Here is a 15,010-nt window from a genome sequence, read left to right on the forward strand (position 1 = left end):
CAACTCTTCGGCATTTAACACCAAATTTGGCTCTTGTGAGGTCTGATAGTGGGGTATGCCCAGAATGCCCCAATCCTCTTAAACAGCCTTTTTCAGCATTTTGCCCCTGAATCCAGCCGTGGCTGGTGCCCTCTGGGAATTGGTAGGGCAGAAGGTAGGGAGCCCAACAGCAGGTGGCGCCAGAGACAAAGACAGGTAGAGCCGGCTCATTCTAGTTTTGCCTCCATCTTCCTGCTGAGATCTTAAAGGGGCAACTCAGACACTAAGGAGGAGGAAGGTGGCAGGAAGGGCCACCCCACAGACTAGTTGTAAGCGATAAGGCATGGGAAGGGGACAGACTGAGTTTGGTGGGGCACTGCCCCATTTGCTCAGATTCCACTGCCTGCAGCGTAGCATCAGTTGCCGTTAGCATCCTCAGCCAAAGCAGTCTCTTTATAATACTTGGCTAGGCCCCGACGGTTCCACGGTTTTCATGTGATAGCGACAGACAGTGGCTCTAATTCCCTCCTCCGAGGCTGCCGCTCGGCTCGGGTAGTGAAGGTTAAGCAGGATTATTTCCTCGTTCTGCCAGCGAGGCTATATCCCCTTTGTTCAAAGATGAAAGGAAGGAGGAATCCGTGCTTACTATGACTGGGGACCAGAGCAGGTTGCTCACCATTTTGTGCCCATTCCTCATGGGATGGGGGAGGATCTGGAGTGGGGGGGGGGGGGGGGAAGACTAAGTCCTGATCCAACAGTCCAAAGCAAAAGGATACTTATGAGCATTTCCTTGCAAATGTACAGGGAAAGAGTTGAAAACATATTCCAGAAGCTGTTTGTTGCCTCACACCAGCTATTTGCCCCAGATGCCCAAGACATACTAGACCAGGCATGTCCAACCGGGCACCTATGGGTGCAACTGATGCCTGTGGAAGCTCTCACTGTTGCCCTGGGGCAAGATCCCCAATGCTGAGCTTTCATTTTTTAAAAAAGTCTCTAGTCTTCCTAAAAAGGAAGTTTTGGTGCAAAAGGTGCAGGTTCTTCTAAGCTATTTCTGTGAAACGAGATTCCACATGGTGTGGTTTATTTCTGCTGAAGAATGCTCCCTGTTATATCAGACAGCAAGAGAATGTGTGTGCATGTGTAAAATCAATACTGCGTGATCTCTGCGATCTGGACCAGCAGGACAACGCTGACTTCCCATGGCAAGCCTAAATTTGTCAGGAGTGACTGTCTAATTCTGTGTTACCATCGGCAGCCATTTTGTGTTATGCCACGCCCCCCATAGCAGCCATTTTGTGACTGGCACCCCCAGCACTCTCTCAAAATTCAAAGCGTGCCAAATGCTCAAAAGAAAGCTTCCCCGTACACAGCTTAACTGTTGGTGTCAAACAAGGCCTGGGGGGGTGGGGACACTCAGGTTCAAATTCTTATATGGAGACAAAGCTCTTCTGAGTGACCTTGAGCCAGTCATTGGCCACACCTGCATAGTCAAAGTACTGATTGAACTGGAATAATTTTTTACTGGATTTGCACCCTTACATTCTGGCAGCTGACCCAAAGCTAACATCCGTCCTTTGGGGGGGGGGAACTATTGGGGGGTAATACCTGATATTACAGAGGTGAAAGCAACATCATTAGTGAGGGCAACGCTGCTCATCTTGGATTTCTTCGACTCATACTTCAATCGATCTAGATGGCGACCAAAAAAGTAAGAGAAGGAAATGCATGAGTGTCACAAACTGGCAGTCAAGTGGTCAGGATTTGGCAGTTTCCCTGCTGTGGTCTGGGTTTGATTTCCATTCAGGCACTGTAGCTCAGTGGAAGACCTGCTGCCTTGCATTCAGGTCAATCCTCAATGGAATTCCTTGCTGCTTGAGGTTCAAATGGCCCACTCTCTGCCATTTGCCATTGGTCAGTCAAGACCAGGCATAGGCAAACTCAGCCCTCCAGATGTTTTGGGACTACAACTCCCATGACCCCTAGCTAACAGGACCAGTGGTCAGGGATGATGGGAATTGTAGTCCCAAAACATCTGGAGGGCCGAGTTTGCCTATGCCCGGTCAAGACCTTTCTATACTGATAGGCTTTTGCTGCTCTGCCTCAGATAAGACTCTGTGTTGAGGAATGTTCTTTTATGTGTGCTGTCATATATATAAAACACCTGTTTCCTAAAAAATACAGCAGAGCAGACTACACCAAAATGACAACAGTAATAAAAACATAAATAAAACGGGGAGGGGGACCGTTCATAAAATTGGTTGGCTAAAAGAAAATCCACATTCCTACAAAAAAAGAAACAAACAAACAGAGCACCATAAGATTCTGAAATATGCCATTACCTCTCTCAAGGGCCAGAAGGAAATCTCGGTTCCTCTGCAGCTCCTTCATAAACTCCTCATTCTGCAGGACGAGCGCGATCCGCTCATCTTCTAGATACTGCTTCCACTTCCTCTCCTGGTCCAATGAGCCGTGGGCCCTCTGGCTTCCTGGGCTTGCTGTTTTTTGGTGGCAGCTTTGCGGACTCTGGAGAGGGCATTTGCGTACAGAGAGAGAAGGAATGGCTAGGGACGGCAGGCTTCACAGGGCAGCAAACCCATGACCACCACAGTGACCCAGAGCCCAGAGCCCCAACCCATCGGACCCAGCCCCCCCCCAATATGGCTGCACCTGTATGATGCATGCATTTTGCTAACCTAGGTTTGCAGCATTCATACTTTCTTTTAAATAGACACTTAAAAAAAAAATCTTGCGTGTACACCTTTACCTGCCCTCCCCCAAAACATAACACATGAAGCTGTCACTCTGAGGACTCAAATCCACAAGGCTTCATTTTTCAGTCCACATAATAAGCAAAACTAGGTGTTCAGTGGAGAACCAGATCTCTGCCTACTCTAAAAAGTAGGACTGGGAGTGTGTGATTTGGTCGGGGGGGGGGGCGGGAACTGGGGGAGAGGAATGCAGGAAACAGGGTAAAGTGTTGTTCTCTTGCCCACGGCATTTCCTCTCCAAATCATACACTCCAAACTTAACGCTTTTTAGATGCTTGGTGGGAGACTACATTTTGAGGCGGGCATCTGATGCTGGATGCCCAGATTGGCCCTAAACCCACAAGTCTCCTCTCTTCCAAACACAGCACCGCCTAAACTGTGTCTCTTGGGGCAAATGAAAAGGCTCAGCTTTTGATCTCAGTGTGGCATAATGGTTAGAGTGTTGGACTAGGACCTGAGAGATCAGGGTTCTAATCCCCACTCAGCTATGAAGCTCACAGGGCAACCTTGGGCCAGTTGTTGCCTCTCAGCCTAACTTAGCTCACAGGGTTGTTGCGATGATAAAGTGGGGGCAGAGAGAACAACGTACGGCTCCTTGGAGAAAAGGGTGGGATATAAATGAAGCAAATAAAAAACAACAACCATAGCAACAACTTGCCTAACTCTAAAGCAGGCTTCCTCAACCTCGGCCCTCCAGATGTTTTGAGACTACAATTCCCATCATCCCTGACCACTGGTCCTGCTAGCTAGGGATGATGGGAGTTGTAGGCCAAAAACATCTAGAGGGCTGAGGTTGAGGAAGCCGCTTCTAAAGGCTTGCACACTACATTCAACATTATTGGTTTTCCTTGGGAGTTCTCCTCTCTCCTGAATCCTCCTTCATTGAAACAGATCTTTTAAAGATCAGGTTCACAGGGTTGCCATCCAATCTGATCTGGAATGGTTACAAGTAATAAAATACCCCCCTGGGGTGCTATGATTACGTATAAAATTGAATGCGTTACTTGAAGCTTAGATCTGAACCCTGCTCCTAAAACTAACCCAAAAGGGCAGGAAAAGGGACTTCAAGGACTGGAGGAATGACAGTGTCAGACACAGCTACTTCTGGGTCAAGCAGGGCAGGATGGAGAAGGCAGAAGAGGGGGAAGGGAATGGAGGAAGCAGCAAGGACCTGAGGGATAGCTCAGGTGGTAGAGCATGAGACTCATGAGATCTCAGCGTCATGGGTTCGAGCCCCACCTTGGGTGAAAGATTCCTGCATTGCAGGGGGTTGGAATAGATGACCCTTTTGGTACCTCCCAACTCTACAATTCTATGACTTCTGAGTTGCTGAGATCAGGGAACAAGAATGTCCCAGAAGCATTTATATTGTTCAGCGGGTGGTACCTGAACTATTAAGGCCTATGTGCAAATTGAGGAGAGCTGAAGTGTGGTTCAAAAGCTTGTGGCAACATGCACACACACAATCCCAAGTTGCTGAGCTATCCAATGCCCTGAAAGGCCGAAACACTGAACGGACCTTGTCGATATATTGAACTCATAGCCCAAATATAGAAAGTTATATCCACCCTACCTGCACCTTTTCCATTTGCTGGGGTAAGATGCGAAGGAAGTCATCAGGAAGGTTGCCTAGCAACGGTGGATTCCAGTTCCGGTACCGCCTTTGCGCTTGGGGGCCACTGGAATTCTGGATATCGTTCCTGCAGGGTCAACAGCGGGGGGGGGGGGGAGGCATATTAAGGCAAAGCTTTGAAACCTAGTAGCAGACTATTAGAGCATCTGCTCTGCATACAGAAGTCCCCATGCCCAACCCTTGTTGGGCATCTCCAGGTAGGAGTGGGAGAGATTCTTCCCTGAAACACCAGATCTGCTGCCAGTCAGTGTAGACAATACAGAACTAGATGGACCAGTGGTCTTGACTTGGAAGAAGGCAGCTTCCTATGCTCCTACCGGATTTCCCCTGACCCAACGAAATTTCAAGTTGCAGGGAGTCCTGGATGACGTGCTCCCTGCCTTGCAGGCCTTCTCCCACTTGGCCTGGGAGGGCGAAGCCCGGACTGACTCCAGCTACAAAAGCTGAAGCTGTTAGAGGCCAGAGACATCTTGGATGTCTCTTAGTGCAGACCCAGGTCATCGAAGCCTGATCTTCCACAGCTGCCACCAGCCATGTACCACCATTGGCAGGACAGCAACAGCTGTAAGAAAATATTTTTAGTCTCTTGCTAATTATGCTCTTTTAAACATGTGTTTTATATTTGATTTCCATTAGTAAGGTTTTCATTTGAAATGTTGAGATTAATGGGGGGGGGTTAACTTCGCTGCTTTACATGTGCATTCTTGCACTTGACCTCCTTTGTAATGTTTCCTTCTGAAATCTTTTAAGATAATATTTTTGTCTCCCATTGATTATGCTGCTTTGAATGTATACTTTATATTTGACTTTCTTCCATAACGTTTAACTCTGGACTGTTTTATTTGATGTTTTAATGCAGATTGTAAGCCGCTTTGAGATTTTTAATTTTTTTTTTATTTGATATGAAGTGGTATAGAAATGAAATGAATGAAAAATAAATAAACAAACAAACATGGCAGCCCTTCTCCCTCCAGAAACTCTAACCTCCTGCAGCTAACAGACTCTTGCTGTCACTTCCTGGGCTGCCACTGCTGCTATGATGGCAACCAAGCTGCCTCACCACAGCTGACACTTCTGCAAGCTGTTGTTGTTGTTTAGTCGTTTAGTCGTGTCCGACTCTTCGTGACCCCATGGACCAGAGCATGCCAGGCACTCCTGTCTTCCACTGCCTCCCGCAGTTTGGTCAAACTCATGCTGGTAGCTTCGAGAACACTGAGCAACCATCTCGTCCTCTGTTGTCCCCTTCTCCTTGTGCCCTCCATCTTTCCCAACATCAGGGTCTTTTCCAGGGAGTCTTCTCATGAGGTGGCCAAAGTATTGGAGTCTCAGCTTCAGGATCCGTCCTTCCAGTGAGCACTCAGGGCTGATTTCCTTCAGAATGGAGAGGTTTGATCTTTTTGCAGTCCATGGGACTCTGAAGAGTCTCCTCCAGCACCATAATTCAAAAGCATCAATTCTTCGGCGATCAGCCTTCTTGATGGTCCAGCTTTCTGCAAGCTAGTTCCCAGCAAAATTCCATTCTACGAGGAGTCTCGAAAAGCCACAGGAGCAGACTAGAAAGTGAACCGAGTGCCCTTGCTCCATAGAGAACTCCCTCACTGCAGGCGTAGCCACAGGAAAGTGGGGGATATGACTGATCAGAAATGCGTATCTTATTGGAAAAGGCTTATGCCTTTCCTTTGCCACAACACAGCACTCATAGAAATTGATAAAATGAGTGTCACATCAGACATTTACATCTAGCCCAGACACGTCATAGAGTGCTCTGGTGAGCTTTATGTAGACACCAACATGGTGGCAAAAGCTTTGTCCTGACCCACTGGTTGAAGACCTAAGTGGCAAACTATTATTTTTGTGTCAGTAGCATGTTGCAGAATGCACCTGCAAAAAAACAAAAACAGGGTCCTTGGTTAAAATAAAAAAATTCCTTCCAGTAGCACCTTAAAGACCAACTAAGTTAGTTCTTGGTATGAGCTTTCGTGTGCATGCACACTTCTTCAGATACACACTGCTGTGTATCTGAAGAAGTGTGCCTGCACACGAAAGCTCATACCAAGAACTAACTTAGTTGGTCTTTAAGGTGCTACTGGAAGGACTTTTTTTATTTTGACTATGGCAGACCAACACGGCTACCTATCTGTAACAGGGTCCTTGGTTCTTTTTGGAAGGAAAATCTCCACACAATGAATTGCAGGGGGTTGTACTAGATAGAGTTTGAGTCCCTTCCAACTATGATTCTATGAAAAGAAACTCAACAAACTCTGAAGGCCGAGGCAGGAGTCTGAGAACACCCATCGAGATCTGGTCTCTCCGCTGTGCCAGGATTTCGAGAGAAGGGAGAGGAAAGTAGCCTAGGCTCCCTTAACTGGCACACGCGAAGGAGGCCAACTCGTGGAAGAGGGCTCAAAGCCAAAGAAGGAGAGGAAAAAATGAGGAAAGAACGCCACAGGGACCCAGGCTCTGCTATATTTCAGATCTTGGCTCGGCTCGCAGCTGCTAATAAGTGAGCGTCTCAAGGCTGGGAATTCCCCTTCACGGCCCCTTCATTGGAGCATGAAAGTCAGAGAGGGCGGCAAGAGGCAATTATGACTGTATACACAGGTTAGTGTCTTCATTAGGACAGGGTTTTTAAAAAGAGAGGGTAGTGAGCAGGTAACTGAAGCCGGGGGTGGAGATGCTGTCAAGGATGCAAACACGCCTCCTCAAATTGGGGAGCGATCCCAAGTCAAAGTGGGCCAGGGGCTCAGCCCTTCCTCAAATTGGGGCTCAAACCTCTCCCCCCCCCTTTGCTTTACAGATGAGAGCTGTGCTGCTCCTCACCTTGGATATCAGGATGCAAAAAGGGATGTCAGAAGGCAGTGATTTCCATTCTGTCCTGTATCCATAAAGATCAGCAATGTTTCTGTTCCTCTGCAGTTCAGTTTCTGCTAAATACTACATTATTCCATCTCACTGTCTGCTTTTTAACTTGGCACTTATTTCAAGGTAAAGGAAACGTCACAATGTGCTGAAATAAAGTCATTAATTACATATTGTTTGGGGACTTAAAAACAACAACTGTGTGGAGGAACGCAGATCGCATTGGCTTGGCTCGTAAGAAGAGCCTGCTGAATCTGGCCAGTGGCCCATCTAGTCCACCATCCTGTTCTCACAGTGGCCAGCCAGATGCCTGTGGGAAACGGTCAAGCAGGATTTGAGTAAAAAAAACATGATCTCCTCCTGTGGTTTCCAGCAACTGGTTTTCAGAAGCATTCCTGCTTCTGACGGTACAGACAGAGTATAGCCAGCACGGCTTGTAGCCACTGATAGCCTCCCTCCTCCTCTACCAATTTGTCTAATCCTCTTTTAATGCCATCCAAGTCGGTGGCCACCAGTCCCTCCTGTGGCAGGGAGTACCATAGTTTAACACTGTGCTGCATGAACAAGAACTTTCCTTTATTTGTCCTGAATGTTCCAGCGTTCAGCTTCCGTGGATTCTAGTTTGATGAGAGAGGGAGAAAAACCTTTCTCTATCTAGTTGCTCTATGTCATGTATCATTTTATGAACTTGCTTCATGTCACCTCTTATTCACCTTTCCTCCAAACTAAAAAGACCCAAAGGGGATCATCCCCTTGATCGTTTGGGGCGCCCTTTTCTGAACCCTTTGCAAGTCCACAATACCGTTTTTGAAGTGAGGCAACCACAACGGAGAACAATATTCCAAATACGGCCGCACTATAGATTTGTATAACTGCATTATTTCCGTTCCTGGCTACAGACAAAAACACGAACTGCAGCAGTTTCTGTTTGCGTGGGAATCCTCCATCACCCCGAGATGCAAACAGCAGACGGTTCCACACAGCCCAGGAGAGTCCCTGCATTCAAGCATCCTCTTAGCAGCTTGCTTTTAGCTGAAGATGGGGCGGGAGGGGAGTAGCTTCCAAAGGCCTGTGATCTCCAGCTGGTGATGAAACCCCTGCTTCTAACATCCTGCCCTGCTCTCCTAATCTCCACGGACTGTGTGCAGAGGAGGGGGGCTTCGCTCTGCTTGGTTTCTGTGGCACGCACAGAGGAAGGATGGAATATTCCATTCCTCCTCTGCCAGCCTGGTCACTTGTTTACATGAAACTCCTGGTTGCCTATGGCTACCAGGCTAGTGCTTAATTGCAAGACTGGATTAGTGGGCCAGATATTGTGGATTCAGCTATTTTTCACTCCGCTCTTAGGCCTGCAAGGCAATGCACTTTATGCCTCAGACGGACAGCTCATGCAAATTGCCTGATTGCTGAACAAAATGCATTAGAATTTTGTGAACTCCCAATAAGAGTTTAGCTTGCTTACCTGGGAGGTGGTGTCGGGGGAGCCTGTGGGTACTGTCTGTCAAACACGTGCATGTCGTAGGAGGGGGGAGAGTAAACCGGAGGCGGCTCTTCATCTGAACTGTCAGGTTCTAGAGTCCGTTCCAAGATCTGAATCAAATGAGAGAGGCAGAAGGAGACAGAATTTATAATGGCTTTGCACATTACAGAGATCCGAGAAGTGCAGAAACGGTGAGGACTAGGGATGTAAAGGAGGCCGTGATTGTGCTCACTGCAATCAGCAGCGTTTCTCTTCTGCTACAGTTTGACTTCTGCTAAGACCTGCCTCTCTATCTGCTAGGGCCAAAACTTGTGCAATTGATATCATAATTCATATTAATGCATTTCAGTAGAAGGGCAATGTCAAAAACGATACAGACAGTAACATAATCCTTTCCATAAGGTTTGCAGACTAAAAATACAACCATAAATACTGTTCCCGACATGAGGCGAAAAAATATATAAATTGTGGCAATTTACGTTCCCATTTCTGATCAAATTCTATGGCATCCCCACTGAGGTCTCATGGCTATGGCTTCCTCGCTTTCACTAAAAGGAGGCAGCTCTTAATTTGTTGTTGTTTTAAAACTCTATAAGATGAAGGGCGGGGGAAGTGGGAACTGACACAGCAGAAGGCCAAAGGAAAAATGAACTCAAAAGATCTGCAGAAGGAGCTGAAGGTTAAAAGTAGCAAATGGGGGTTAAGGGAGGGGGCAGCAAGGGACAAGTCATGGAAGAACTTTCCGTCCACTCAGCCTCTCATTTTTCCAACCCTAAATTCACTCTCCACATTTCTGCAGCAATTTGAAATTTTTTTCTTTTTCATGACAATTCATCAGCATTTCAATGCAGTTGCCCTCCATACATTCTACCTGGCCCCCAGGACTCTCCTTGGCCCTCACCACTCACAGGCCCTGCTTCACGCACCTGAGGCTCCCTGCCTGTAGAGCAATGCTTTCCAAACTTGGGTCGCCAGCTGTTTTTGGACTACAACCCTCATCATCCCTGACCACTGGGTCCTGCTAGCTAGGGATGATGGGAGTTGTAGTCCAAAAACAGCTGGGGACCCAAGTTTGGAAAACACTGCAGTACAGCAAGGCTAAGCATCTTATGATGCCACACAGCTAAATACACTTCAATAGCCACCTTTCAGAGCCTGACAGGTGCTTCACAGCCGCCTCTGTTTCTGCAGCCTCAAACACACAACACAACCAGGCTCCCATTGCCCTCTGGAGGCCCCGCCGTGCCCAGCTGGTGGGCTGAATGCATCTTGCAAGGGCCGTGAGTCGGGTAGACCCCTGGGGAAACTCCAAGACTGGACAGACAACCAGCCACTTGGCCTTAAGTCACCCCAAGGCAGGACGTGCCCCTCCACACCTGACTTCTCCCGCTACTAGAGGGGGGGGGGAAGAGTTTCAACTCCACCGAGATCCTGGCAGCCTTGGAGCAGGGAGCGTGTGCTATCATCTTGCCAGGATGTTTTCAAATCCGCAAATAGTCGACGAGCTATTCACGCAACATGAAACCCGCTTGCAGTTGTCCCTCTAACCAAGCGCGACACACAGCCTGCCCTTGTCAGATCTGCTTTGAAAGAATGTGAGGCCGTTGGCTTAATCTCGCCGTGGCTGCTCTGATGTTGTCATCCACCCCTTTCTCTCTCCCCCCCCCCACCTTGTCTTTTTCTGCACGGCAAAGCTCATGCACATAGTTTTTCCTACTGCCATTCTTAAGGTCCGCATGGGGGCAGGAGATGTTATCCTTTAATGCCCTATAACTCTTGTGCTCCTTATTTATTCACAGGAGAGCCCCAAACCCGTAAACCTGCGTGTGTCCTGAACTGGCAGTGGCTGACTAGGAACAGGAGACCTTGCAGTCCAGGCATAGGCAAACTCGGCCCTCCAGCTGTTTTGGGACTACAACTCCCATCATCCCTGACCACTGGTCCTGTTAGGTAGGGGTGATGGGAGTTGTAGTCCCAAAACAGCTGGAGGGCCGAGTTTGCCTATGCCTGTTGTAGTCAGTCAGAGTAGAGAGCTCAATGAAGGACACTGACCCAGTATGAAAAGGAACCCAATATCCTAATGCTGTTATACAAATCCATGGTGTGACCGCATTTGGAATGGGCGCCTCACCTCAAAAAAGATATTGTAGTGTGGAAAAGGCTCAGGGAAGGGCAACCAAACTGACCAAGAGGATGGAGCCCTTATGAAGAAAGGTTGCCGTAGTGTTTGGGGCTCGTGGGCGGCCAATGAAGCTGAATGTTGGAACATTCAGGATAATAGACTTTTTCATGCAGTGCAGAGTTAAACTATGGAACTTGCTCCTGAAGGAGGTAGTGATGGACGCCAAATTGGATGGACCTCAAAAGAGGACTAGACAAATTCATCCTGGCTGGTTATGCTTCTGAATACCAGTTGCTGGAAACCACAAGACGGGAGAGTGCTCCTGTGCACAGATTGTGCTTGAGAGCTTCCCACTTGCATCTGGTTGCCACTGCAATTATAAGATGTTGCACTGGATGGGCCCCTGGCCTGATCCAGCACAGCTCATCTTATATTTTTATAGAATTTTTCTGTCCCGGTTCAGGAGGATGGGAGTTGTAATCCAAAACATGGGACGGGGCAGGGCAGCAGGGACTAGTGTATTTATTTATTTTAAATATATACTGCTATATACACTGCAAACTGCTAAGCTATCTATATAAAAACAGAGGGAGCGGAAAAACCCCACAACGTTCATTTTTAAAAAAAAAAATCCTAAAACCTAGAAGAAAACAACAAATGGCTTAAAATGGAGTAGAGTGCGAAACACAGATTTATAAAGTAATACGATCCTCACGCCGCAACAGTGCATTTAGTGGCGGGTTTATTCCGCTCTATCAGTCATTCCACAATGCTTCTCCAATGCTACCACATGGCATTAATGCAGCAAATTTTGGGAGGGGAGAGAACCAGAACATTTGGGGTCTAAAAAGTTTCAGGCTTTCCGCAGCAAGTTACAGGATATTCACTGATTAGAAACCAAGCAGCATGACAAAGCGTGGTATAAAATACAACCACCACCTCAGCAATCACAGTCCAGTTTGTTGATTCCATAGCTCCCTGCTCCCCCAAATCCTCTGGTTTTATTTTCGCCACACAAGAAAAACAGCCGACCCCTGGAACATCAGCTAGGAAACACCCAGGCCTGGTTTTACCACAAAGCATCATTGCTGGCACCAGCCTTGGCACCTTTCATTGGATTTCCCCATTCCCCCCAGTATTCACTGCTGGGCTGGGCAGCCACCATTTTCACTTCCCACAATGCCCTGCAGCAGTAAAAACAGAGGACACCCAGCAGCAATCGAAGAAGCACTGCCACGTTGGGTAGGCATGGCACGCAAGCATAAGGAGGGGTCCACCAGAGGGCGTTTTGCGGACGGCCTCCACAACGCAGTGAGGTTTACCTCAGGAGGAATACTGTCATCTGAATCCGAGCTGTCGTCATATCCGCTGCCATCTAAGTTCATCTGCAACAGCTGGTCAATGGTGGCATCCACTGCGCCATTGTTCGCCCTCAAGACACATTCAATGATGTCATAATCCATGTTGGGGAACATAGTCTTGAAATCTTCCATGGCCTGGTTGAATTCCAGCCGCCGGACTTGCCTTGCGGGGCGGCTGTTGTTGAGTTCCTGGGCAGAGGAGCCGTTCCTTGAGCTGCCATTGCTGCTGCTCCGCCGGAACAGACTTGTCATTTTTGATAACTGCTTTTGGAAAATGTTTAGACTTTTTTTTTTTTCAAACCAGCTTTTGAGGTAGAAAGGAAGGAAAGAGAATAAACGTATAAATCCCCAGGCCAGGAGGAAGAAAAGGTGAGGAGGCACACAGTCTGCCTTCCAGATTTGTCGTCAAGAAGCTACGTCGACATCTTCCAGCGCCGCTAGCCAGTAATCCACAACAAAATGGCGGGACATTGGCGATGCCAAAATGCAACGCTGCTGAATATGCCTGGAGAATTTCGGACCAAGGTGAATCTACCACAGGAGGAAGTCCGAGAGAAGGCCCTTCAGTACGGCGTCCGGAGCCTCAGAAACATGTTTGACTGAAAAATAAAAAGATTTTTTTATTTTGTGTGAGAAATGTAACCAGAGATAGCTGGTTTTGAACAGTTCACCTGCCCACACAACTCCTGAGACAACTGGGAATTGGCAGAATTTGAGCTGAGTTTGGGGGTGGAAATCCTCAAATAAAATTTATTCAAACATCTAAACAAACTTTCTACTTCATTGGATGTCCCTGAGTTCTGGTATAATGAGAGAGGGAGGTTTCGTGTTGGCTAGGCCTCTTGCCTCCTCCAAGTGTGTCATTACTTTTAGGATCATACTGAGTCAGACCTGTTGGTATCTAGCTCAGTATTGTCAACACTGACTGGGAGGAGTTCTCCAGGGTTTCAAACAGGGAGTCTCCCCCAGCCCCCCCTGAAGATACTGGGGATTGAATCTGGGATCTTCTGCATGCAAGGCAGATGTGCTATTAATGAGCTGCGGCTCTTGCTTTTGAAATTAGAGGCTGGCAAGCCTGGATATAAATGTGTTTAAAAAACAAGAAGTGGATTTTTGCAGCATCAAAAAGGAGGAAGATACTACAGCAAGCATCTAATTTAAAATAAATGAATAAATGTGTCCACAATTGCATAGCAGGAAAATTAAACAACTCTCTTTTTGCTACGTTGGTTGTGTTGATTTCAGTGTTAAAAAGAAAATATATAAAGCGCACGGAAACAAAATGGATAGGAAAAGAATACATCAGGACATGTTGCAGAAATGTGCCTCATAGGGTTGTATTCAAGCAAGTTCTATTCTGAGCTGACCCACTGAAGTTGGTGGGTTTTACTCAACGTAGCACTAAGGGCACGGGGCATGAATGGGGAAGAAAAGGCAGCAAAAGTAGAAATCCTTGAGCTGAAAGGATGCGTTTGCTGGATACTGCCCAATGGACCTGTGTTAAATATGCCCATTATTTTCAACTGGTCTAACTCTGAGCATGACTTAACACTAGACGCAACCCATAGTATTTTGCTTTGCTGTTAAATACCTCAAATCCACAAGAGCAGAAAGCACCACCAATTCAATTATTAGTATTGCCTTTTCCCCCTTTGAAAACACAGAAAGAAAATACCATTTATTTCTGGTACAGACTCCACTGATGGATGAAATTACACCAGGAATGAATTGGGCAGGGTTTTTTTTGGGGGGGGGGAAGCGTTCCATCACATTATTTCATTTCCATTACGTGGCAGGCAGAAGATTTCAAAAGCCAACGAGATAATAGAACCATATTAATAGTGTGTGTGTGTGTGTACGCAAAGGAAAAAGAAATGTCATTAGAACCTCTTAGCGAGACAGCGTGCAGGCAGACTTAACACCATTAGGCAAAGCAATAAGCTGCAAAATTTACCCATGCGTTAACAATTCTCTTATCACGCATACATATTATGCACAGATGTTCTGTTCTTGTACTAACCGATTCATGTCAGCGATAAAACTGCAGCCTTTTAACGCTTTGAATTATTCTTGGAAACACGGGAGGCTGGTCTGGTAGGACAAGTGGGGCGCTGCCCCACTAACCTCAGTCTGAACTCAGCCTCCACCTGCCTGCTTGACTTCTTACATCTAGTCCAGGAGATGGCCCTGCCTTCCAACTGCCTCCTCCTTATACAGTAGTCTGTGATGCCCTTGTAGAACTAGGCAGTGGGGAAGAAGGTAAAGGTAAAGGTACCCCTGCCTGTACGGGCCAGTCGTGTCCGACTCTAGGGTTGCGTGCTCATCTCGCTCTAGAGGCCGTGAGCCGGCACCTTCCGAAGACACTTCCGGGTCACGTGACCAGCGTGACGAAGCTGCTCTGGCAAGCCAGCACCAGCGCAGCACACGGAAACGCCGTTTACCTTCCCGCTATAAAGCGGTCCCTATTTATCTACTTGCACTTTGACGTGCTTTCAAACTGCTAGGTGGGCAGGAGCTGGGACCGAACGACGGGAGCTCACCCCGCCGCAGGGATTTGAACCGCCAACCATACGATCGGCAAGTCCTAGGCACTGAGGTTTTACCCACAGCGCCACCCGCGTCCCATAGCGCCACCCGCGTCCCATAATGGGGAAGAGGATGGGGACAAAAGGAGAATGAGTCAGCTTTGCCTGTCGTCTGCTCCAATTCCGCCCACTATGGGACTCCCTGCAAAACTTGGGTCCCCAACTATTATTGGACTACAATTCCCATCATCCCTAGCTTGTAGGACTTGTGGTCAGGGAT

The 15,010-nt window shown here is 47.5% G+C and overlaps 1 protein-coding gene across 16 annotated transcripts in view; it reads right to left on the bottom strand.

Moving 5' to 3' along the window:
* Positions 1-15,010, bottom strand: part of CUEDC1 (CUE domain containing 1) — a 56,994-nt gene that overhangs the window by 5,092 nt on the left and 36,892 nt on the right. For 9 of the 16 annotated variants that reach the window (XM_083480094.1, XM_083480090.1, XM_083480091.1 and 6 more), the window contains 5 exons: positions 12,167-12,804; positions 8,705-8,832; positions 4,324-4,450; positions 2,322-2,505; positions 1,588-1,671 (listed from right to left, as the gene is read on the bottom strand). In XM_083480094.1, coding sequence (XP_083336220.1) covers positions 1,588-1,671; positions 2,322-2,505; positions 4,324-4,450; positions 8,705-8,832; positions 12,167-12,457 — 814 coding nt within the window. In that variant the 5' untranslated portion in view covers positions 12,458-12,804. Of the gene's footprint in view, positions 1-1,587; positions 1,672-2,321; positions 2,506-4,323; positions 4,451-8,704; positions 8,833-12,166; positions 12,805-13,796; positions 13,815-14,225; positions 14,446-15,010 lie in introns of those variants that run through there. The other 7 variants (XM_083480087.1, XM_083480082.1, XM_083480089.1 and 4 more) reach the window with 2 other exon arrangements.

The sequence above is a fragment of the Podarcis liolepis genome (genome assembly GCF_965112155.1).
Source record: "Podarcis liolepis genome assembly, chromosome: 16".
In the NCBI taxonomy this organism is placed as follows: Eukaryota; Metazoa; Chordata; class Lepidosauria; order Squamata; family Lacertidae; genus Podarcis; species Podarcis liolepis.